Source organism: Elephas maximus, chromosome 12, assembly GCF_024166365.1.
Source record: "Elephas maximus indicus isolate mEleMax1 chromosome 12, mEleMax1 primary haplotype, whole genome shotgun sequence".
Classification (NCBI taxonomy): Eukaryota; Metazoa; Chordata; class Mammalia; order Proboscidea; family Elephantidae; genus Elephas; species Elephas maximus.
In genome coordinates this window covers 99,703,751-99,725,139 of record NC_064830.1, presented here as the reverse complement: position 1 = coordinate 99,725,139, position 21,389 = coordinate 99,703,751, and the positions used below count along the sequence as shown (strand labels likewise).

The following is a 21,389-nucleotide window of genomic DNA, read 5'->3' as shown; positions in this document are numbered from 1 at the left end:
CGAACTGTTTGGCCTACGTTTGCTATTTCGAATGACCAGTTGTCATGTAGATAGAAGGTTGTGGAATATTCTGCTGTAGGAAGTGTGCCGGTCATACTTAGTGATGGAATGGAAGATCTCCAGCTCCGACGGAAACATGTTCTTTCCAACGTGGCTGGAATAGACAACATTTTCAGAGGGCCAGGAGCAGCAGAGCCATGTTTCTTGTAGCTGGTGTTTTTGGTGGGGCCCCACTGAACATATCCCTGGGTTGTCCTGTTTTTCTCATGCTTGCTTTTTCCCTCTTTTTAATTGTAGGAGAAGACCAGAGAACTCGCAGAGAAGCAGGCGCAACTGTAAGTAGGCTCGGCAAGCGCTCCAGTAGGGTATGCCCTCGCCAGCGGCTAAGCCAGAGGGCTGCCTCCTGGACACCCGGTCTCAGCTCTGTGCCTGGGCCAGACTGCCCTTCAGTCTCTAGTAGCCGTTCCCACTGCTTTCCTCACCACTTGGAAGCGCGGTGCTGGGGAAATTCCTCCAGAGCGTCAGTCAGACCCAGCAGTGGACTAGCCCTTGTTCAGCCCTCTCCCCTTTTTTCTCCTAATTCCTGCATGAAAACTAACCTGATTCTGTAGGAAAGTGCGCAGCGCAGCTCCAGGTTTGAGCGAGGTCGGCACACTTCCACTCCACAAAGTGTGTGTTCATAGATGACACTGTTTTGACCCTTATGCCCTGCTGGTGGGGCTTTGGAAAATTGCCTGACTATCGGAGTCATGAAATTGCAGTTGGGCCTATTCTATGGCCCACGGTCCCCTCTTAAGTGTGATCCAGAGGACATCTTCCTGCTGTGGGCAGGAGACATGTTTGTGAGAGCCAGCCCTGGAAGTGCAGGAGAAAGGCAGTCTATACAGGGGGCCCTGAGCAGTGGGATGAGTGAGCAGTGGTTGCGTGCTTTCAAAATGACATTAAGCAAAAGCCCCCCAAGACACACTGTATACGATTTTATAGATACGCTCTTGTATAAAGTTCAGAACCAAGCCTGGGCTCAAGATGGAGACAGATGCGGTGACGCTTAAAGGCAAGCAGGGGATGGTGAGCCCAGCATTGAAGCTGGCCGCCATGTTGCCAGTGAGGGCAGGGCGCGCTCCTGGGTGGGTGCAGGGCCTCACGGTGTGCGCCGTGTCCTGCTTCCTGGGTCACGTTGTGGCACCGAGGTGTTTGCTATAACTGTGTGTTGCTCACATCTATAGTCTGTTCTTTGTATGTATGAAATAATCCGTTTAATAAACATGCCATTGCCACTTGTGCACACCGTCTTCTCCCCATAGTCCTGGAGAGGAAGTGGGGCGACATCACCTCCCTGTTCACAGAGAAGAGCCCCCCTCACGGCACTTCCTGCACTGACTCCCCAGCTCTGCCTCTGTGGGGCTCGGTGGGAAGTCAGAGTAAGATCCTGAATGATGTCCCTGAGGGGCTGGATGACCAGGCCATAGGCGGCTGTCCTGGTGTCTAAACGGCAAACCACCTGACATGTGGGGGAACATGGCCGCAGCCTGAACACCTCGGTGGTGGCCTCAGTGTTCTAGGAGTTAGGTGTTCAGGGTGTTAGCTAGGTGGGAAGAGGGCCCATAGGTGGGGCCAGGGGCTTCACTCTGGCTGCCTTTCTTTCCTGCTCCACTCCGGGTTGAGGCGGGTGTGGGGGTTGGAGCTGGGATTGTACGAGACCCTGGCTGCTGTCCTCCTCCGTGCTCAGGTGCAGGTAGTGCGTGGCTGCGGGTTGGCTGCAGGGCCTTGAGTACAGCTTCTGATGCACGGATATGAGACAGACCCTGCCTCCCAGCAGGGAAGAGGAAGGACCCCTAGCAGCTGCTTGCTCAGCCTGTGTTTCCCAGATATTTGATTGAGGGCATAAAAGCAGTCCTCTTTCCATCCCCAGTGAGTCACTGCAAAAACGCGGAAAAGTACAGACTGTATCAGTCACCCATGAACCCACATCCCGTTGAACGTAGTGTTAACGTTTTGTTGGGTTTGCTCCGCAGTTTTGTGTGTGTGATTCTTTTTGAATTGGGAGTGACCGTTGGGATTTACTAATAGTTTTCTCTGTGTCTGTAATCATTGAATGGTTTTTCTCCTTTGGTTTATAATGTGGGGTTCTATATTAGTAGGATTTCTGATATTGAGTCATTCCTGAATTCTGGAGATTAATCCCTGCATAACTATTTACCTTTTAACACTGCAAGATAGGGTTTGTTAATGCTTTGCTTAGGGTTCTCCCATCCGCATTCATAGGCGATCTTGGTCTGTGAGTTTCGTTTTTTGTGTCGTCCTGGTCTGATTTCAGTAAGAAAGTTGCACAGAAATGAATCAGGCCACCTTCTGTGGTTTTCTGTTCTCTGGATCAATTTATACGAACTAAGGCCTTTTTGGACCTTGAAGCTTTGTTAGAAGTGGCTGGTAAAGCTGTCTGGGCTCGTGCCCTCTGGGAGTGAGCCTGGTTTGTTGGTGCCATCTCTTTATGGATTACAGGTTCATTCTGTTTTCCAGTTTTCTTGTGTTAATTGTGATAATTTTTACTTTTCTAGAAAATTATTCATTGCGTGTGTTCTCAAAATTATTGGCATAATGTTGTTCATTATATTCTCTTTTTTTTTAATCTCTAATATATCTATAGCTGTAGCTGCATCCTTTTTTTTTATTTCTATGTGTTTTAACATTTTAACTGATATATAGTTGCTGTTGTCTCATGCCAGGGAGTAGATTCCGACTCATGGTGACCCCATGTGTAACACAGTAGAATTGCTTCGTAGGGTTTTCTTGACTGTAATCTTTATGGAAGGAGTACCCGGGAGTTGCAAACAATTAAGTGCTCTACTACTAGCCAAAAGGTTGGCGATTCAAACCCAACCAGAAGCATCGCAGAAGACAGGCCTGGTGATCTGCTTTCAAAAGGTGACAACAGTTCTACTCTGTACACATGGGGTTGCCATGAGTTGGCATCTACTCGACAGCGCCTGACAACAACAACAGCAATCTTTATGGAAGCAGATCCACAGACCTTTCTTCCATGCTGCTGCTGGATAGCTTTGAACCACCAACCTTCGGGTTACCAGCCAAGCGCAAACTGTTTGCACCACTTAGGGATCTTTGTATCATCTTTTACATTCCTATCGTGTTTATATCTTTTCTGTCTTTTTCCCTCTTTGTTTTATCTTCCCAGGGATTTACCTATTTTGTTAGCTCCTTTGAAGAACCAATTTCGTTGTTTCTGGTACTTCTCCTTTGATTTCTCTCTTCCATTAAACTCAGTTATTTCCGTGTTAATGTATACTTTCTATTGTAAATTTCTTCTTTGATTCATGAGTTATTTTTAAAGTTTTTTTTTTAGTTTCTAAATGCATTTGCTTTTCTGCTGTATTTTGTTACTTTTGATTTTATTGCATTATGATTAGAAATCATGATTAGAAATAAGGAGCCCTGGTGGCGCAAAGGTTAAGTGCTCGGCACTAACGGAAAGATTGGCAGTTGGAAACCACCCACTGGCTCCATGGGAAAAAGACTTGTTGATTTGCTCTGGTAAACATTACAGCCTAGAAAATCCTATGGGGCGGATCAACTGTCATGTGGGGTTGCTGAGAGTTGAAATCCGCTCAATGGCACCCTACAACATTGTGATTAGAAATATGGTTTGTGAGAATTCAGTTTTGGTGGCTTGTGGGTAATTGTGTAAACATTCCATGTGTACTTAAGAGAATATTTAGTATCTATATTTTGCATTAAAAATAGAAAGGTGATCCAACGGAATGCAGAAATTATCAAACGATACCATTAATACTGCGTTCAAATAAAATTATGCTGAAGTACATCAACTGGGAACTGCCAGAAATTCAAGCTGGATTTAGAAGAGGATGTGGAATGAGGGATATCATTGCTGATGTCAGAGGGATCTTGGCTGAAACCAGAGAATACCGGAAAGATGTTTACCTGTGTTCTATTGACTATGCAAAGGCATTCGACCATGTGGATCATAACAAATTATGGATAACATTGCAAAGAATGGAAATTCCAGAACACTTAATTGTGCTCATGAGGAACCTGTTCTTACACCAAGAGGCAGTCATTCAAACAGAACAAGGGAATATGACGTGGCTTTAAGTCAGGAAATGTGTGCATCGGGGTTGTATCCTTTCACCGTAGTTATTCAGTCTGTATGCTGAGCAAATAATCCAAGAAGCTGGACTATATGAAGAAGAACGTGGCATTAGGATTGGAGGAAGACTCATTAACAACCTGCGTCATGCAGATGACACAACCTTGCTTGCTGAAAGTGAAGAGGACTTGAAGCACTTACTAATGAAGATCAAAGACCGCAGCCTTCGGTATGGAGTACACCTCAACATAAAGAAAACAAAAGCCCTCACAAATGGACCAATAAATAGCATTATGATAAATGAAGAAAATATTGAAATTGTCATTTTACTTGTATCCACAATCAAGACCCATGGAAGCAGCAATCAAGAAATCAAATGATGTATTGCATTGGGCATATCGGCTGCAAGAGACCTCTTTAAAGTGTTGAAAAGCAAAGATAAGACTTGGGGGCTAAGACATGCCTCTCCCAAACCATGATATTTTCAGTCAGCTCATACGCATGCGAAATCTAGACAATGAGTAAGAAAGATTGAAGAAGAATTAATGCCTCTGAATTATGGTGTTGGCAAAGAATACTGACTATACCATGGACTGCCAGAAGAACAAACAAATCCATCTTGGAAGAAATATAGCTAGAATGTTTACTAGAAGCGAGGATGGCAAGACTTCATCTCACATACTTTGGACATGTTATCAGCATGGACCAGTCCCTGGAGAAGGACATCATGCTTGGTCAAGTAGAGGGTCAGTGAAAAAGAGGAGACCCTTAACGAGATGGATTGACACAGTGGGTGCAATGATGGGCTCAAACATAGCTACAACTTTGGATGGCGCAGGACTGGGCAGTGTTTTGTTCTGTTGTATATAGGGTCGCTATGAGTCGGAGCTGACTTGTTAGCACCTAACAACAACAACAACAATATTTTGCATAGAGTTTAATGTATATCGGTCCTCGTAGCAGGCTAGTTAAGTGCTTGGCTGCTAACCAAAAGGTCAGTGGATCAAACTCACCAGCTGCTCCAAGGGAGAAAGATAATAGCAGTCAACTTTTGTAAAAATTTACAACCTTGGAAACCCTATGGAGCAGTTCTCCTCGGCTCTGCAGGGTCGCTGTGAGTCGGAATCGACTTGATGGCAGTGGGTTTGGGTTTTTTGTTTTGTTTTGCTTTTCAATATACATCTGTTAGATCAAGTTTATTGTTTACTTGTTTGTTTATTTAGCTCTACCACATCCTAATTATTTTTTTGTCAGTTTAAGCTGATACTGAGCAAAACGTGTTACATTTCCTGCTACAACTGTGGATTTGTAAGTTTCTTTTTAAAAATTCATCAGTTTTGTTTTATTTGTGTTGATACTTTGTGGTTTGCTTCAAGGTTATGTATTAAGCTGTTCCTTTTAAAGTGATGTCCTTTTTCCTAATTTTATTATCCTAAAATCTTTTTTTTTTCTCCTGATGATAATATTATATCACTTTTCTTTTGTTTAGTGTTTGCCTGGCAGTTTTTTTTCATGCCTTTACTTTCAACCTCCCCGAGTCCTTTTGTTTTATTTAATTTTTTTGAAAGATATTTTTTATTGAACCTACGTATCTTTGTCTTTTAATGGACATGTTTAATCCATTTACATTTATTACAATTACAGATGTATTTGGACATATTTTTACCACTCTTTTGTGTTTTCTGCTTACTGTGCCTGTTATTTTCCTTTTTTATACTTTTCTTACCTTCAGCGGATCATCATGGGTGTAGCACAGGACCAGGCAATGCTTGTTCCATTGTGCTTGGCGTCACCGTGAGTGGGTGCTGACTCAGTGGCAGCTAACAACACCCTTCAGTTGGAATTTTTTTTTTAATTTCACCTTTTGTCTCTATTGGTTTCAAAGTTATACTTGTTCTTAAAGTATTAATATCTCTTGTCTTTTTGTAGAACACCAGATCTTACGATGTTTTGACTCTATCCCGACTGCCTAGCTTTCATCTTATTATTATGTAGTATTTTAGCTTCATGTTATTTTTATTCACTTTATTTCCCACATCATTCTTTGTTTTTATTCATGCTAATAAGCTGTGTTTATTTTGATGCACCCATGTGCTTATGCTACCAGTATTTTTTTTTTTTTTTTTTCGTTATCATTGTCCCTTGCATTCTCCTTGTTCCTTTTAGAATCTGTGTCCTTTATTCTGGAATGTATCTCTGAAGAGTTGTTCTTGTGAGACTCTGTGGGTAGTTAACCCTCTTGGACCTCGTGTCACAAAATGTTTTGATTTTGCCCTCACTCTTGAATCATAGTTGTCTTAGGCTGGTTCTCTAGAGAAGCAAAACTAGTAAAGCATATATATACATAAAAAACCAGACCTAAAAACCAAACCCTTGCCGTCGAGTTGATTCTGACTTATAGCAACCCTGTGGGACAGAGTGGAACTGCCTCATAGGGTTTCCAAGGACCAGCTGGCGGATTCAGAATGCTGACTTTTAGTTAGCAGCTGAACTCTATGCCTCCCAAAAAACCCATTGCCGTCAGAGCTTCTATATATATACATAGAGATTTATATCAAGGAAACACATGGCCATTTCCTGTTTGAATTCTGCTCTTCCGTCCTCCTAGAACTCCTAGTAGCCATAATTCCAACCTTTTCATTATATCCTCCATGTCTCTTAACTGCTCTTGCATGACTTTATCTCTGTCTCTCATTCTCAGAGATTTCTACTGTCTTACAGTCACAAGGAGCTCTATCGGCACAGTGGTTAAAGCATTTGGCTGCTAACTAAAAGGTCAGCAATTTGAACCCACCAGCCGCTCTGTGGGAGAAAGATGTGGCAGTCTGCTTCTGTAAAGATTTACAGCCTTGGAAACCCTATGGGGCAGTTCTACTCTGTCCTATAGAGTCGCTATGAGTCGAAATGGACTCGATGGCAGTGGGTTTGGGGTTTTGGTTTCAGTCACTAATTCTCTCCTCAGCTCTGGGCCCTTCCAGGCTCAGAAAGAAGGAAAGCTCCTCTTTACCAAGTTCCTGACTGGGTCCAACAGTCTCACCTGTGTTAGCCTGTTAAGTCCTCACAGCATCCATGTGTGATCAGCAGTTTATGTAGGTGCACATACAGGTCTACGTTCCTCATCCCAGACCTTTGGGACCAGAAGTGGTTTGCAATTCAGACTCTTTGGGATCTTAGAACAGTCAAATGGTGTGTGTACGTACCGACATGGACATCTGTATGTCTGCTTCTACATTGACATCGACATGATTATCCACTGTGTGTTATACAGTACCGCCCGTGGGCTGGGAGGGGCGACACCCCGCCCAGGTAGCAGTCTTCTCTACAGGATGGTGTGTGGTTACATACACCAGGGAGGACACCTAGAGCTCAGGCCAGGCTTTGCCACCAAATAAAAGTGCTCCCCACAGGTGGGGATGCGGCTCAGCACAGGGCTGGATGCTTGCCCAGGGCAGGGCATTTGCTCTGGCGTTCCTTCTGTCCCACTGGCCCCAGTGTGTGTCCACAATCCATGCCTCTCCCACATGCTTTCCTGCTCCTAGATGGACGTGCTGTTTTTGATTGGCTTTCCTCACTTAAGAGCTTGTAGACTAGGTCTTAGGTGGGTTGGCCGAGACCTCTCGTTGAGGCTTGAGCTCTGTGGTGGTAGGGAGCTCTTTGTTTGGTCACTCTTCCTCTCCTGGTGGGCCCTGAAGGCTGCTCAGTCTTTCACCCCCCCTTGCCCTCATCTGTGACACAGCAGCACCTGTGTGTCTGCCTGTGTGCGCATCGAGCACCCGTGCACTCGAAGGGGGCTCTGGTGGGCGTGTCTGCACCCTCTCTGTGGCTGTGGTCAGTGGTTGGTCAGCCTCCCCACCAGCTGTGTGTGAAGGTGCTGTCACCTCTGCTCCCGCTGACCCAGTGCCACCAGCCTTGGCAGGCTTTTTCCTCTGCCAGAGTGTCAGACCTCAGGGGAAGCAGGGCCCAGCCCATGTTGCAGGCCACACGCACTGGGCATCCTCCCCTGCCTACTCTCTGCCCAGCTGGGGCCTGCTGCCCAGATGACTCGGGGTCTCCTTTCTCACGGGGACTCCACCCGCAGCTCTGCCAGGACTGCTACAGAAGATGGGCTAGCTCCATCCTTTTCTGCTGGCCTTCTGTCCCCTTGGCTGCAAGTCCTGCAGGGCTGGGCAGCCTCCTGTGCCCTTGCGGTGCCCTCCCCCCAGTATGGGCACAGTGCCGGGTGGGGGCTGCACTCGCCTCTGGCCTCACTTGGGTTTGCCACCGAAGCTCAAGTTGGCGGTTTGTTTTTTGGTAGAGGCCTGTCTGCCCCTTTGAGTTCTGGGTGAAATTGAGAAGGGCAATGAATGTTGAAAAGAAGATGGAATTAAGCCCTGAAGAGCCAAATTAATCCACTTTTAATGATCTAAGACTGTTTATGCCTGTATGCCTGTGCGCGTAACTCGACCCAGTTTCAAGAATGAAGGAAAAGGATCAGGAGTTTCGGTGCTGCGAGATAAGCGAGCGGACCAGCCAGCAGACACACCAAGCAGAGGGAGCAGGAGAGACAGGAGAGCCGGCCAGGTGTCCCTCCCCAAGAAGGACCGAGGGAGGTCAGCGTTGTATGCAGACAAAGTGAAGTGACGTCAGTGGGACAGCGCACCTGCAGCCTTCCCACAGTCTGTATGGCTTCCCTGTTGATGAGGACAAGTGTTGTCCTCCCTGACTCGTCCTCACAAGCTCAGCTCCTGATGGGACCCCAGTGATATCCCCTGGGAACGTGGCGCTGGGGCAGCCTGCAGTGTGGACCCCAGCATCTGGGAACACGGTGGTCACTCTCGGTGACCTTCCTCCACCGGCACTCCTGAGTCTCTGGGCACCAGGAAGTCTGCTTGTCTTCTTGGGAACTCGGTCAAATTCCTCAGCCTGTGTGGGCCTTCTGCCAGCAGTGGGGTGTTGCCTGGCCGGCTGGCTAGGTCCTGACCCTCAGATGTCCCCAGGGGCCTGACGGGCTTGCATGACCCTCTGGGCCAGGTCACAGGCACTGTTGAATATTCTTCTCTGGCCTCTTCCCTCAGGGCAGGCCGGGATGAGGTCTGGGTTGTTGGGTTTGTTTGCACAGGGATCTCTGTGCTTACCACTTGGGCACATGTGTCAGGATGCTCAGAGGTGGCCCCGAACTGTGATGAGAGCGTGGAGGGGTGGAACCACATTGCCACCATCAGACTGAGCCCGTGGCAGGCTCATACTGGTGTGCTGCCTGACCGTGCGACCTGAGATGGGGACCTTCAGCACAGCCTGCCCTCATCTGCCCCTTAGACTTCTCCAGGGGCCAGTAAGGGAGGGCCCCTGTCACGCGGGGGGTAATTTCCACAAATTGTCCCATCCTTGGGCTGCTGTGGGTAAGGCCAGAGGAGCAGTTATCTGAGCTGGTAGGACAGACCCCTGCTTGCCTGCCCCCGCCATGTGCAACATGGGGGACCCATAGGCCCTCCCAGGGCCTGTGTGGGGTAGAGCTGCTGGACAGGGAGGACCAAGCTCGGCACCTGGCTTGTGGCAGTGCCTCATGTGGTGGCACCCTCTGGCTCATCACTGAGTAAACTCGTGTCCGGGGCTGGAACTCAGTGGCGCTCAAGGGCTTCTGATGAGGGCCTTGCCCACCCTCCATTGCTTCCCCCCTGCCCCCCTAGTCTCCAAGAGGTCTTCATGAACTGGGTCCCTTTGGGCTTCCTCTGTGAGTCCCCCTCGACCTTCACGTCACGTGCTCTGCCTGCTAACCAAAGCAGTTGCCATTGAGTCAACCCAGACTCATGGCGACCCTATGTGTGTCAGCGTAGACCTGTGCGCCATAGTTTTTAATGACAGATTTTTTGGAAGGAGATTGCCAGGCCTTTCTTCCAAGGCACCCCTGGGTGGACTCGAACCTCCAGCCTTTCAGTCAGCAGCTGAACACATTCACTGTTGGCTCCATCCAGGACCTTCCTCTGATGATTACCTCTGGGTTTATTGACCTCAGACATTATCCTCTGACTTCCTGCTCTAGTAAAGTGGCGTTTAGCTTAGTTATAGTACTGCTTATTTCCTGTTAACTAGCTTTTTAACTTAACAACACCCTGGAGCCTGTGTTTCTTAAACAACACTCTCTAGCTCCCATTTCTTGCTCTAGCAACTGTGGGGATGCCCCCCGCACACTCACTTACACACACACTCTGTGTTAACACCCACAGCCCCTTTATTATCCAATTTTAAAAGTGGAGATATGAAAATAGCTTATTTGCCAGCATTCTTTCCAGTAGCTGTGGCAGGTGGTGGTCCTTCCTGCTCAGGTTTGTAGTGGCCTGCCTTTGGCTGGTCACCACATACATACGTTGTTGTTGTTGGGGTGTCATCGAGCTGATTCTGACTCCTAGCCATCCCACGTGGTGGAGTAGAGCTGCCCCATTGGGTTCTCCAGGCTGTAATCTTTACAGGCGCAGATCAACAGGCCTTTTTTTCATGGTGCTGCTGACAGGTTTGAACTGCCTGCCAGTCTTTCAGTGAGCAGCCAAGCGCTTAGCCACTGTGCTACCAGGGCTCCTATCTGTAACACATCCATTTATAGATATGATAATATGTGTATACTTAAACTTGGCAGCCTGGCCCTGCAGGTTGGCAGTGGTGCCCATGGGGCAGATGCCTGGGGGCAGGCGGCATGGTGAGTGCAGTATACAGCCCTAACGCCTGGTCTCCGCACCCCTGCAGCCAGGAGCCGGCCTCCCTGTCCAACCTCAGCGTCACCGACCTGGTCCCAGACTTGCAGCACATCCTGTTCTGGATGGCCAACGCCGTGGAGCTGCTGTACTTCCTGCAGCAGCAGTGCCCGCTCTACGTGCAGAGCATGGAGGAGGCCCTGGACGTCGCAGGTGAGGCTGGCCGCCCTGAGTGCCGCCGGCCCTGGGCGTCACAGGTGAGGCTGGCCCCCCTGAGCGCCGCCGGCCCTGGGCGTCACAGGTGAGGCTGGCCCCCCTGAGCGCCGCCGGCCCTGGGCGCCACAGGTGAGACCGGCTGCCTGAGCGCTGCGCTGGCCCCAGGAGGCCGGGTGGGGCCCTCTGTCAGCCAGGGCAGCACTGGCTGCTAGAGCGGGGTGCACTGTGTGGGGGCTCCTCAGAGGAGTGGCACTGTGTCTGCGCCCTGTGTGTGCTGTTTGTCTGGGAGCCGCCTCCAAGGTCAGCGTGGTGGGGTTGGCCGACCTGTTGCTCACAGGGATGCCTGGGAGGGGCCTAGGTCACTCAGACCACTCTTGTACGGGAAGACCCTGCTCAGGAGGGGAGACCCAGGCCCCATCACCAACTGAGAAAATGTGTATCTAAGGATTTAGAGTACAAAGAGCTTGACGGGGCAGTCTGGGAGGGCTTCACAGAGGTAGTGGCTGGCCTATGGGCTGGGACCGAGGCAGGCAGGGTCCCTGTGGTGTGGAGGCTGAGGTGGGTGGGGTCCCTGTGGCATGGGGGCTGATGTGGGCAGCGTCTCCATGGTTGAGGGCTGGTTGCTGGGATGGCAGGAGCAAAGTGGAAGCTGCCAAGACACCACGAAGAGACAGGAGGTGACAGGTGGGTCCTAGGGGGCTGGGCAGGACCGACCCTAGTTTCACCCCACACCTTTGCTCTACTGCAGCCAAAGCCATCCTGTCTCATCTGGGGAGCCTTTGGCCGTCCAGTATGCTGTGCTGGTGCTGTGGGGGTTCTTGGGGGTGGCTTGGTGGGGACTAGGGAGGGGGCCTGGGACAGGCACAGGCAGTATCTGTGGGGTGCTCTTGGGCCCCATCTGTAGACTGTGCAGAGCCTCTGGTGTCCTGTGTGTCACCTGGGTGAACCCCAAGATGGCAATGGTGTGCGAGGTCCTGGCCAGGTGGTGCCTCAGCTTTGGTCTGGGTGCAGGCCTTGCTGGGATCCCGATGCCTGGCAGGTGGATTTCCTGAGACAAGAGGGCACCTGGGGCAGGGAGTAAAGGCGCCAAGGCATCTGCTCTCTGCAGGCCGAAGCCACTGCGTGCAAGACACAGGGCCCTCAGGACAGGCTCTTGTCCTCAGGGGGCCCACGTCCTCACACCCGCAGGGTGGAGCCAAGCCTGTGGGGGCTCCTAACATTCTTTCCTTGAGGGAAGATGGGGGTGAGCGGGACCTTGCAGCCTTCCTCCTCCGGGCCTCTCCTCAGGATGCCTTAGGGTGTCCATGTGGACTTGTGGACAGGAGGAGGCAGCACTGGGCCCAGGGCAGACCCTCCGTGTCCTAGTGGCGGTCACCCTCCACCGTGGGCGCTGCGGGGAGGGGAGGGCGAGCCAGCGCTTCATTCAGGACAGGCGCTCCATCCACGCTCTGTGGCCTGCGTCTGAGGGGTCTGCTGTTGGCTCTTCCCTTCCCTTCCCTGGGGCCTTCGGGGACCTGCGCTCTTCTCCGGAACCTTGGCACCTCGGCGGGTCGTCCTATGTCCTCTAGCCACCCTGGCATCATGGAGGCTCAGCGGGCTCGACTCTGAGAGACCCTTCCATAGCTGGGTGGGGCCGGCCAGCACCCAGAATCCGCCTCTGCAGCTCACCTGAGGGGAGGAGGGCACCCCCACAACTGCGGGTCAGAGGGACTCGCTGCTCTGCCGGAGCCGTCATCTTCACGCCCTTCAGACACCTGTGTCCAGAGGCCTGTCCAGGCTCTAGGCCCGGCAGCCGTCGGCCATGTTTACGCGGCCCTGGGACAGTCTGTTCTCCGTGGAAACTTTGCTTCAGGGTGACGAGGGGGTGATGAGGGCCTGCCAATGCGGAGTGGCGGCCTCCCCGGCGGTCCTCTGGTCTCGGGGGAGTTACATTTGGCCTGTGGCCTGAACGTTGTTCAGCCCCAGAACGTGGGAGGGCATCTGGCTTTCTGTTCTCCCCAAAGGCCTTGGGAGGCTCCGAGGAGGCACGACAGGAGGAGCACCCCCACTGTAGGCTGGAGAGCGGAGGGAGCGCAGCGTCCTCCTGGCCCCGACCTCCTGCAAGAAACGCTGTGGGGAGACAGACTCTAAATGCAGAGCCATGGCCTGAGCGCCGCTTCACCCAGGAGACCGTGCACCATCAAATACGGGGCTCAGCAGGCTGTCTCTCTCCTGCGAGGACATTATCTCCATTGTGGACTCTGAGTGTCTCCGGGAGCTGGAGCTCGTGGGGGAGGGTCTCCCAGCGCCCACGGGGTGGCCTCAGTCCCTAGCCTGGAAGCAAGTGCTGGAGGCGTGGAGCAGCCATAGGCCCATGTCCTCCTAAATAAAGGACAGTCAGAAACCCCCAGGAGAGTTTGCCCCGCAGCCAGATGGAGATGCTGTCTGCACGTGGCTTTTAAAGTGAAGTTGTCGCAAGGGAGATGATAGAGATACTTCTGACGGTGGTTCCTTCTGTCGATGGTTCCTTCTGTCGACTCCTCCCTTCCCTCCTCCTGTTCCTGCTGCTCCCTGCCCCCCACCTGGGCTCTGACCACACACCCACAGGGGTTTGTCCAATTTCTTAGACCTTGCAGCGTAGAAGCCTATAGGTCGCTGTACCCACCACCTGTGACAGGCCCAGCTTTATGAGAGGCGCCAGGGCTTAGAGGTGTTTCCTGGCCCAGGCCTCTAGGTTGAGAACATTGGTCTGCACTTGTCTGGGCAGTAATCCGTGGGCCTGGAGGGTTCTGGAAGAAAGGATTGGTGGAGTTGGCTGGGGAGCAGTGCCAGCCAGTTGAGAGCCTAGTGCCCTTGAGACCCTGGCTTACCTTGGCTGCCTGCACACTGCTCCCATATGCCCAGTGAGACTGCGGAGGACACGTGGCAGCTTGACTCCCACTGAGACCCAGACTGGTCCTTCAGCCCAGGCACTGGGAGACCTGGGGGTGGGCTGGAGGGCCATGGCCTGTGACCCTGGAGGGCAGGGATGGTGAGGGGCCCAACAGGCCCTGGCGTCCTGCTGCAGTGAACACTGGGGCGCCCTTGCACCAGGCTCTGTGGGCCTTCACTGAGTGAAGGTGACGGCACCGTGTCTGGCTGCCTGCCTGCTCTTCTTTTCCTGGAGTCACACCTCTGGCCGTCCACTGCTGCGGGAGGCCCCACCCTGACCGGCGCCTCCCTCAGGCCTGGTAGGGAAATCAGTGTAAGGCCACAGCCAGATGTGAGGGGGAGAGAAGGCGAGGCCTTCTCAGTAGAGAACAACAGCCCGCAGTGCAATGACTGCTGTCCACTGGGAAGCTGAATGCCATGCTGGCTTGCCTCTTGCTCCTCCTAATGGGCAAACTAGGGAGAAACACAGGCCGCCATCCCCGGTGCTGCGGGACCCCCTCACCGAGAACCCCGGGGAGGGCGCCACCTGTTGGGCCTCAGGTACTGGGAGCCTGCTGTCAAATGTGACTTCCTGAGGATGGGGATCAGCCCGGCTGCCCCACTGCTGGCCTGCGGCCCTGCCACAGCAGTGATGCCCTTTGTTCCTCCTTTCTGCCCCTGCCCAGCTAGGGGAGGCCCACAGCCCCAGGCCTGCTGGTCTTGGCAGCCAGCTTTGGGTGGGGCTGTTGGACTTTGGTGCCCGGTGCCTTCTCTGCCCTGTGCTGTCTCCTCTGCCCTGAGCCATCCCTGCACGGTGCCCTCCCTGCTTTGTGAGCAGCTGCAGCATCTTCCCTGCGGCCCCTGGGGTGCTGGGGGGCATGTAGCTGGTTTGGGTGTTGTTCTTAGAGAAATGTGATTGGGGTTGACGGTCTCCTCAGGCCCCTATGTGGTGTGCCTGTGCAGAGCGTACAGGGTTGGATGTGACTATGGGGTTGGGATAGAGGCCACGCTCACTGGGCGGTTGGTTCTAATAGAAATGTGTGTGGTGACAATGGTCAGAGAGCTCCTCACGCAGGTGTCCTCGGGCTTGTGTGGAAACCTGAGGTCATGCAGCGTCTGGAGCCCCCAACTGATCTGCGTGTGGTGTGGCCGCAGGGGTGGGCTCTGTTCTGCTCTGCCTTCCGGGACTAGCTCACCCCATTTTCCAAACCCAAATGGGTGTGTTGGGCGCAGCACCTACGAGGTGACGAGGCTGTTCTGGGGCCGTCGTGGTCACTGGGCACCCTGGGGTCACTTGATGCCCTGGGGTCATTCGGCATCGAGGGGTCACTGTGTGTTGCTGTCTCCTGCAGGCTCCAAGGAGTCCCTGCTTTCGTGTGCCCTGACAGCCAGCGAGGAGGCTATGGCGGTGCTGGAGGAGGTGATTCTGTATGCCTTCCAGCAGTGCGTGTACTACATCTCCAAAGTACGCCGCTGTGCACACCCCCACTGTGCGCCTCCCTGCTGTGCACCTACCCACTGCAGGCGTCCGGGCTGCGCCCTTCCCCGCTCGCGCCTCCCCGCTGCATGCGTCCCCACTGTGCATGTCCAGGGACAGGCTCGGCAGGGGGGCAGGGGTGCATGGGGCAGGGATGCGGGGCAGTGCCCTTGCCTGTCTGGCCCTGGAGTGACGAGAAGCTGGTTTGTGGCCCTGTCCTCAGTGCCTGTACACATGCCTGCCGGCCCTCCTGGAGTGCCCCCCATTCCCAGTGGAGCGCCGGGGGAGCTGGAGCCCTGGTCCGCGTCTCCCCGAGGAGCTGCGCCGTGTCGTGTCCATCTACCAGGTCACCCTGGATCTCCTGCGGCAGTTCCAGGTGCACCCCGAGATCGCCGCCCAGATGCTTGCCTACCTCCTCTTCTTCTCCAGCACGCTGCTCTTCAACCAACTTCTGGATAAGGGTGAGAGTGGCTGGAGCGTGTGCGTATGTGTGGGGACATTGGTGCCTCAGGGCCGGCCCACCCCCACTTGATAAAGAGGGACAGGCTTGGAGAGGTGCCTGGTTGTTGCAGGGTTACCGTGAGCCCAAGTCGGCTGGGCCCTGACCCTTGACCCCACCTTGTCCCCTCACTGCATCCCTGACCTTTGACCCCACCCTACCTGTTCCTGCCCAGCAAGTCCTGGCCTTGGGGAGTGCCCAGCTGAGCAAGGGACAGAAGAGGACTGTGTACAGACACGGGGCCGCGGGGGTGCAGCGGGGAGAATGTTCGGGTAGAGGAAGGGAGGCCCGTGCTCCCAGGAGAAGGACGGTGGACATGTCCCCCAGAATGCTTGGGCCGGGGAGGGAGCCCCATGCTCCCTGGAGAAGGCCAGTGGACATGTCTCCCAGAATGCTTGGGCCGGGGAGGGGAGGCCTGTGCTCCCTGGAGAAGGGCGGTGGACATGTCCCCCAGGTCCTTCGTTGAGCTGCTTCCACTGGCCCAAGGCCGTGCAGGCCTTCGCACGCCTGCAGCAGCTCCTGGAGTGGGTGAGGGGTGCTGGCCTCGGGGCCGCGGGCGAACAGTTCTTCCGGAAGCTTTCCTGCACACTCAACCTGCTGGCCACGCCCAGCGCCCAGCTTGTCCAGGTAGGAGATAGCAGGGAGTGATGGGGGGAGTCATGCCAGGTAGGAAGGGCGGTGGGGGGGGGTGGTCATCCAGGTAGAAGGGGCAGGGAATGGGGATGGAGGGGCCTGGTCATTGGAGCTGGGGTGGGGTTAGCTGACTTCAGGGCCAGGAAATCGTCGGTTCCTGGAATGACTTGCAAAGTGGCTTCCATGGTGACCCCTACCTGCAGTGGCCAGAAAAATGGCCCCAGAGAGGGACCTGTGAATATGGGACCTCATGGGGCACAGGGAACCCTGTGGATATGATTAAGGTTGGGGACCTTGTGATGGGGAGATGATCCTGGATGGTTGAGGTGGCCCACCCTAATCACGTGAGTCCTTAAAGGGGCCACCTGGAGCTCTGACCATGCTCTTTCTTGTCTCCCAGATGACCTGGGCCACACTGAGGGCCACCTTTCCTGCTCTGCGCCCTGCGCAGCTCCACCGGCTGCTGACCCAGTACCAGCTGGCCTCAGCTATGGGCCCCACGAGCGCCTGGGAGCCGGGCGCCCCGGATGGCCCTGATGCCTGCAAGTCTGGTGAGCCTACATCAGGCGGGGTAGAGCTTGGGGAGTGAGCCACCAAGCCAGCCCTCCACCCACCCCTGGAAGTGGGGGTGAAGGAGCCCCTCCTGTAGGATGTCCCCAGGAGTTGTAGAGCAGTAGGCCTGGCCCACTGGGCCATCCTCCTCCTGGAGCCCATCCTCCCTGTCGGTGGGGACCAGACGACTCCGTGTCCTGAGGGTATACTCACCTGTGGCCAAGTTCCAAAGTCCAGGCTCAGGTCAGAGGTCTCCACACTGGGCCGGCACACACATGTGCCTGTGTACATACATATACATGTGTATAAATTAGACATGTGTTCTACTTCACTAGCATTATGTGCCTTGTAACACGTAAACAAGAAATAGAAATAAGGGCTAGAGGAAGATACAGATACTAATAGGACTTCTAGTACCTTCAACCCACGCCCTGGTTCCTAGGGCCCAGTGGATTTCTCACACACAGATTGTCCATGAATGGGTGTTCCACTCAACACCTTGGAAGATCCATCCCAGGGCTGCTACCTGGCCAGCTCAAGGCTGGAGCCAGCAGCGGTGGTCAGGACGACTGTCCCTAGCCTGGAAGGGTTCATGTTCAGTGGGCAGAGAGCAAACGCAGACAGGCAGTGACAGTCCCGGTGACAAGCTCTGTGGGGCGGGTGGCACAGGGCTGTGGGCAGACGGGCAGCTCCCACCCCAGCTCAGTCAGGTGTAGATCTTGGACAGGAGCATCCTTGTCAGAGGGGCAGGGTTTGAGAGGGTGGGGAGGTGATGTCCTGGGTGGTTGTCAGGGCTCAAGTGGTGCAAGCCTGGCATGGGCTGGTCACCGGCCTGGATCCATCCTCCTGTGGCACCTTGAGAGTCAGAGAGCCTGAAGCTGGGCTGCTCACCTTGCCCATTCCCTGCCACAGCACCCCAGGGTCTTGGTGTAGGAGTGGGGTGCAGGGACCCAGGCAAGGGAGGGTAGCCCCCACCCAGGTCAGCACAGCTCCTGCTCCCCGACAGAGGATGTCCTGGAGTCCTACGAGAACCCCCCACCCATCGTTCTGCCCAGTGACGGCTTCCAGGTGGACCTGGAGGTGGACCGGCTGGATGACGGCATCTACCAGCACCTTCTCTACGTCCGCCACTTCCTGTGGGGCCTGCAGAGCAGAGCTGGCCCCAACAGTGGGCCCCTGCCCCCAGAGTGTCTGGAGGTATGGGGGAGGGAGCAATGGGCAGGAAGCCTTGGTGGCCCGCTCGGCTCTGGGGAGAGGTCCCTGGGGAGTGGGTCCTTCGAATCCAAGCTGTGGGTCAGGACTGATATGAGTGGATGTGGCTGCATTTCTCAAGAGAGGTCTGGAGACCTTGTATCTGCAAAAGGCAGACCCCCCACTCACAAGGGCATTAAGTGAAAACAAGAGGGGTGTCTGTGCTGACCCCTTAACAAGCCAGGAGAGCAAGGCAGGGCAGAGTCGGGGGAGGCACCTCGAGGCCAGTCTCCCTCTGGTCTGTGCTTCTCAGCCCTACCCTCCTCCTTCTGAGCCCACTGTCCTGGGGCTAGAACTGTGCCCCAGCTGCCAGGCCTTCACCCCTGCTGCTCAGAGGTGGACCAGAGAGGAGGAAGGGCCTACCCATGGCAGCTTCATTATTTAGAAAGGAGAAATGGCTGAAGTCCCAGGAAAAATTCTAATTGGGTGGCGTGGGTCAGGCGTTAGCTCCTTGGACCAATCAGCTGCCAGAGGAGGTGGGCGGTTCCCTGTTACAAAGGTGAACAGCTGTCTTCTGTCCTTACCCGTCGGAGACCCAGAGCTGAGCTGTCTGCTGATGCAGAGTAGGGGCAGTTTGCATAGCCAGGTGGCTGCAGGGAGCTGGCAGATGGATTTGAGACCTGTGATGGCCGCGGGCCTGCGGGGCCCTCACCCTTTGGCACTGTGCAGAGGCTCGCAGGTCTCCAGTTATTTGTCTTTGGGCCTCAGCCCCTTGCTGCTGGTGAGGTCGCTGGGCCCCGACTGCCCAGTGTCCTGGTCACTGTCCAGCAGCTCCTCCCTTCTGGCCGTGTGGGCTGGTGGCCACGGTGCCTTCTCTGTGGGTCTGTCCGCTAGTCCATCCATCCAGCAGGTGCCTGTCACTTGGGCATTGTGCTTCAGCCTGTTGCTCTTTCTCCCCCAGGGCCCATACCATACCATCCCTGAAGGCCCTCCAGAGGGTCAGCACAGTCCCCCAGCCTCCAGGGACTCCGGGGCCCTCCTGGACTCTAGACTGTGTGGCGGTAGGAGCAGGGGTATCCGGGAGGCTCGGAGTGCCCTGGGCAGGCAGCCCAGCCGTGGGGGCCCACCACCTGCAGATGCCTCGTGCCTGCTGACGCCGCCCAGCACCCCACTCAGCCTCGAGCCCCCCACCCAGGACTGGCCTGAGTCTGGTGGGCCCTGTGGGAAGGCACCCCTGGAGGGGAAGAGGACTGGCCTCCATGGACCCCAAGGCGTGGCCCTGGAAGGTGAGGCTGCCTGCGGGCACACCGCACCCCAACCCTGAATGTGGTCGTGTGCCCCAGGCCCATGGAGGCCCTCAGACACCTCTGTGGCTTTTGGGTCCCCCACCCCCAGTCAATTCAGCAGAGATGCGTGCCCCCAGCCAGCCTTGGTTTCAGTGCTGGCCACTACAGGTGCTCAGGGTCTAGACAGAAAGGGGTGGCAGCTGAGCCTGGGGCAGTGAGAGTCTGTGGCCTTCCCAGAAGTCTCTCCCCACAGGGGAAGTACAGGAACCTCGAGTGCTGGCGGTCAGGTGGCTGGGTGGACTGGGGCAGGGCTGCACTGGATCAGATTGGGGGGTGAGGGTAGCGTGGATGGGGGGAAGAGGAGGGGCTCTTGGGCAAGCCTATGCAGACCCCGACTGCCTAGCCTTCCCCTGTGGCTGCCGTGTCCTGCTCCCTGACATGGGGACAGGCTGGTCCCCACCAAGGCCCGCATGGCTTCCATGCCCCCACTGCCTTACTCTCGCTGCACAGGAGACCTCGAGGCTCCCGCGGACGCGCCCTCCAGCCGCAGCTCCAGCCCTGATGCCCCTTGTTCCTCCCTGTGCCCCTCAGTGGTGGTTGTGGAGCTGGAGAGGGGCCCCTCCGGGTTGGGCATGGGCCTGGTGGATGGCATGGTGAGTGCCCGTCTGGGAAAGAGGGGCCCTGGTCACAGAAGCTGAGCTCACAGCTCTGAGTTCATGGGCAAGACTGGGGGGAGAGAATGAGGGGTGTGCTAGAAAGGACCTGGGAGTGTCTCTGCAGGACCGGAGTTGTTGGGAAACACCCTCCTGCAGCTGCTTCTATCTGCCCCTGCTCTCATGGGCTTGGGCCCTGTCTGCTGTTGGGCCTCAGGAACCACCAGCACTTTGCAGAGACATTGGGAATCAATGAGGGCTGAGGGGGCTGGGTCCTCACAGGGATCTGCGTGTCCTTCGGCCATCTGCAGCCAGGGCCTCTGCTGTCCCCAGCATACACCTCTGGGCACTCCCGGTCTCTACATCCAGACTCTGCTCCCAGGCAGCCCCGCGGCCTGCGACGGGCGGCTCTCCCTGGGGGACCGCATCCTGGATGTGGATGGCACCAGCCTGGTGGGCATCAGCTACCTGAGGTACCTGCCAATGCTCCCTGACCCCCACACCTGGTGATTATGGTGGGTCCAGGTACAATCCTCAGGCTGGGTACTGCCCCACACATCTTCATCCCCACGCACCTTGGAGCAGGCCAGCCCGAGTACAGATGAGTCCAACCCCGGTGCCCACACCCCCACCCTTGGCTCCCTGCAGTGTCCTCTGCCGACACCCTGCTCTTGGTGTGCTGGGCCAGCCAAGAGCGGCTCTGCCTTGTTCCCTCAAACCCCTTCACAGCATGGGGTGTTGGTTTGCTGGATTTAAGCCCATTCACTAGAGACTGGCAGACACGTTGACACAACTGTAGGAGGGACACATGGACACCTGTCCCACCCAAGCTCTGGGCCTGCTGAGCTGCACCCATGTGTGGCAGCTGCTCCGTCGGGGGCTAGGGGGGCAGAGACAGGGTTCAGGTGCCTCAGTGGCGCGTCCCAGCCATCCTCCTCGCCTGTGTGTTTCAGAGCCGTGGACCTGATCCGGCATGGGGGCAAGAAGATGCGGTTTCTGGTTGCCAAGTCTGACGTGGAGACGGCGAGGAAGGTCCACTTCCGCGCGCTCCCCTCCTAGTGTGGCACCGGGTCCTGTCCAGCGGTCTGCCCTGCTGGTCCGTAAGCCGCTGGTTCCTAATTGATCAGGTCAAGTTCTTGTGTAGGTGCGATCACCTTGGAGGGGCTGCGTTTTTCCTCCGGTCGCAAACGTGCACCTTAGCGTGT

At 54.9% G+C, this 21,389-nt stretch overlaps 1 protein-coding gene across 4 annotated transcripts in view; it reads left to right on the top strand.

Moving 5' to 3' along the window:
• The window catches only part of RADIL (Rap associating with DIL domain), a 74,668-nt gene extending 53,412 nt beyond the window's left edge, over positions 1-21,256 (top strand). Inside the window, exons 5-15 of one of the 4 annotated variants that reach the window (XM_049903281.1) lie at positions 298-335; positions 10,841-11,001; positions 15,246-15,358; positions 15,594-15,831; positions 16,324-16,496; positions 16,903-17,053; positions 18,061-18,251; positions 19,207-19,531; positions 20,042-20,184; positions 20,467-20,657; positions 21,138-21,256. In XM_049903281.1, coding sequence (XP_049759238.1) covers positions 298-335; positions 10,841-11,001; positions 15,246-15,358; positions 15,594-15,831; positions 16,324-16,496; positions 16,903-17,053; positions 18,061-18,251; positions 19,207-19,531; positions 20,042-20,184; positions 20,467-20,657; positions 21,138-21,243 — 1,830 coding nt within the window. In that variant the 3' untranslated portion in view covers positions 21,244-21,256. The remainder of the gene's footprint in view (positions 1-297; positions 336-10,840; positions 11,002-15,245; positions 15,359-15,593; positions 15,832-16,323; positions 16,497-16,902; positions 17,054-18,060; positions 18,252-19,206; positions 19,532-20,041; positions 20,185-20,466; positions 20,658-21,137) is intronic. The other 3 variants (XM_049903278.1, XM_049903279.1, XM_049903280.1) reach the window with 3 other exon arrangements.
• Positions 21,257-21,389: the final 133 nt, after the last annotated feature.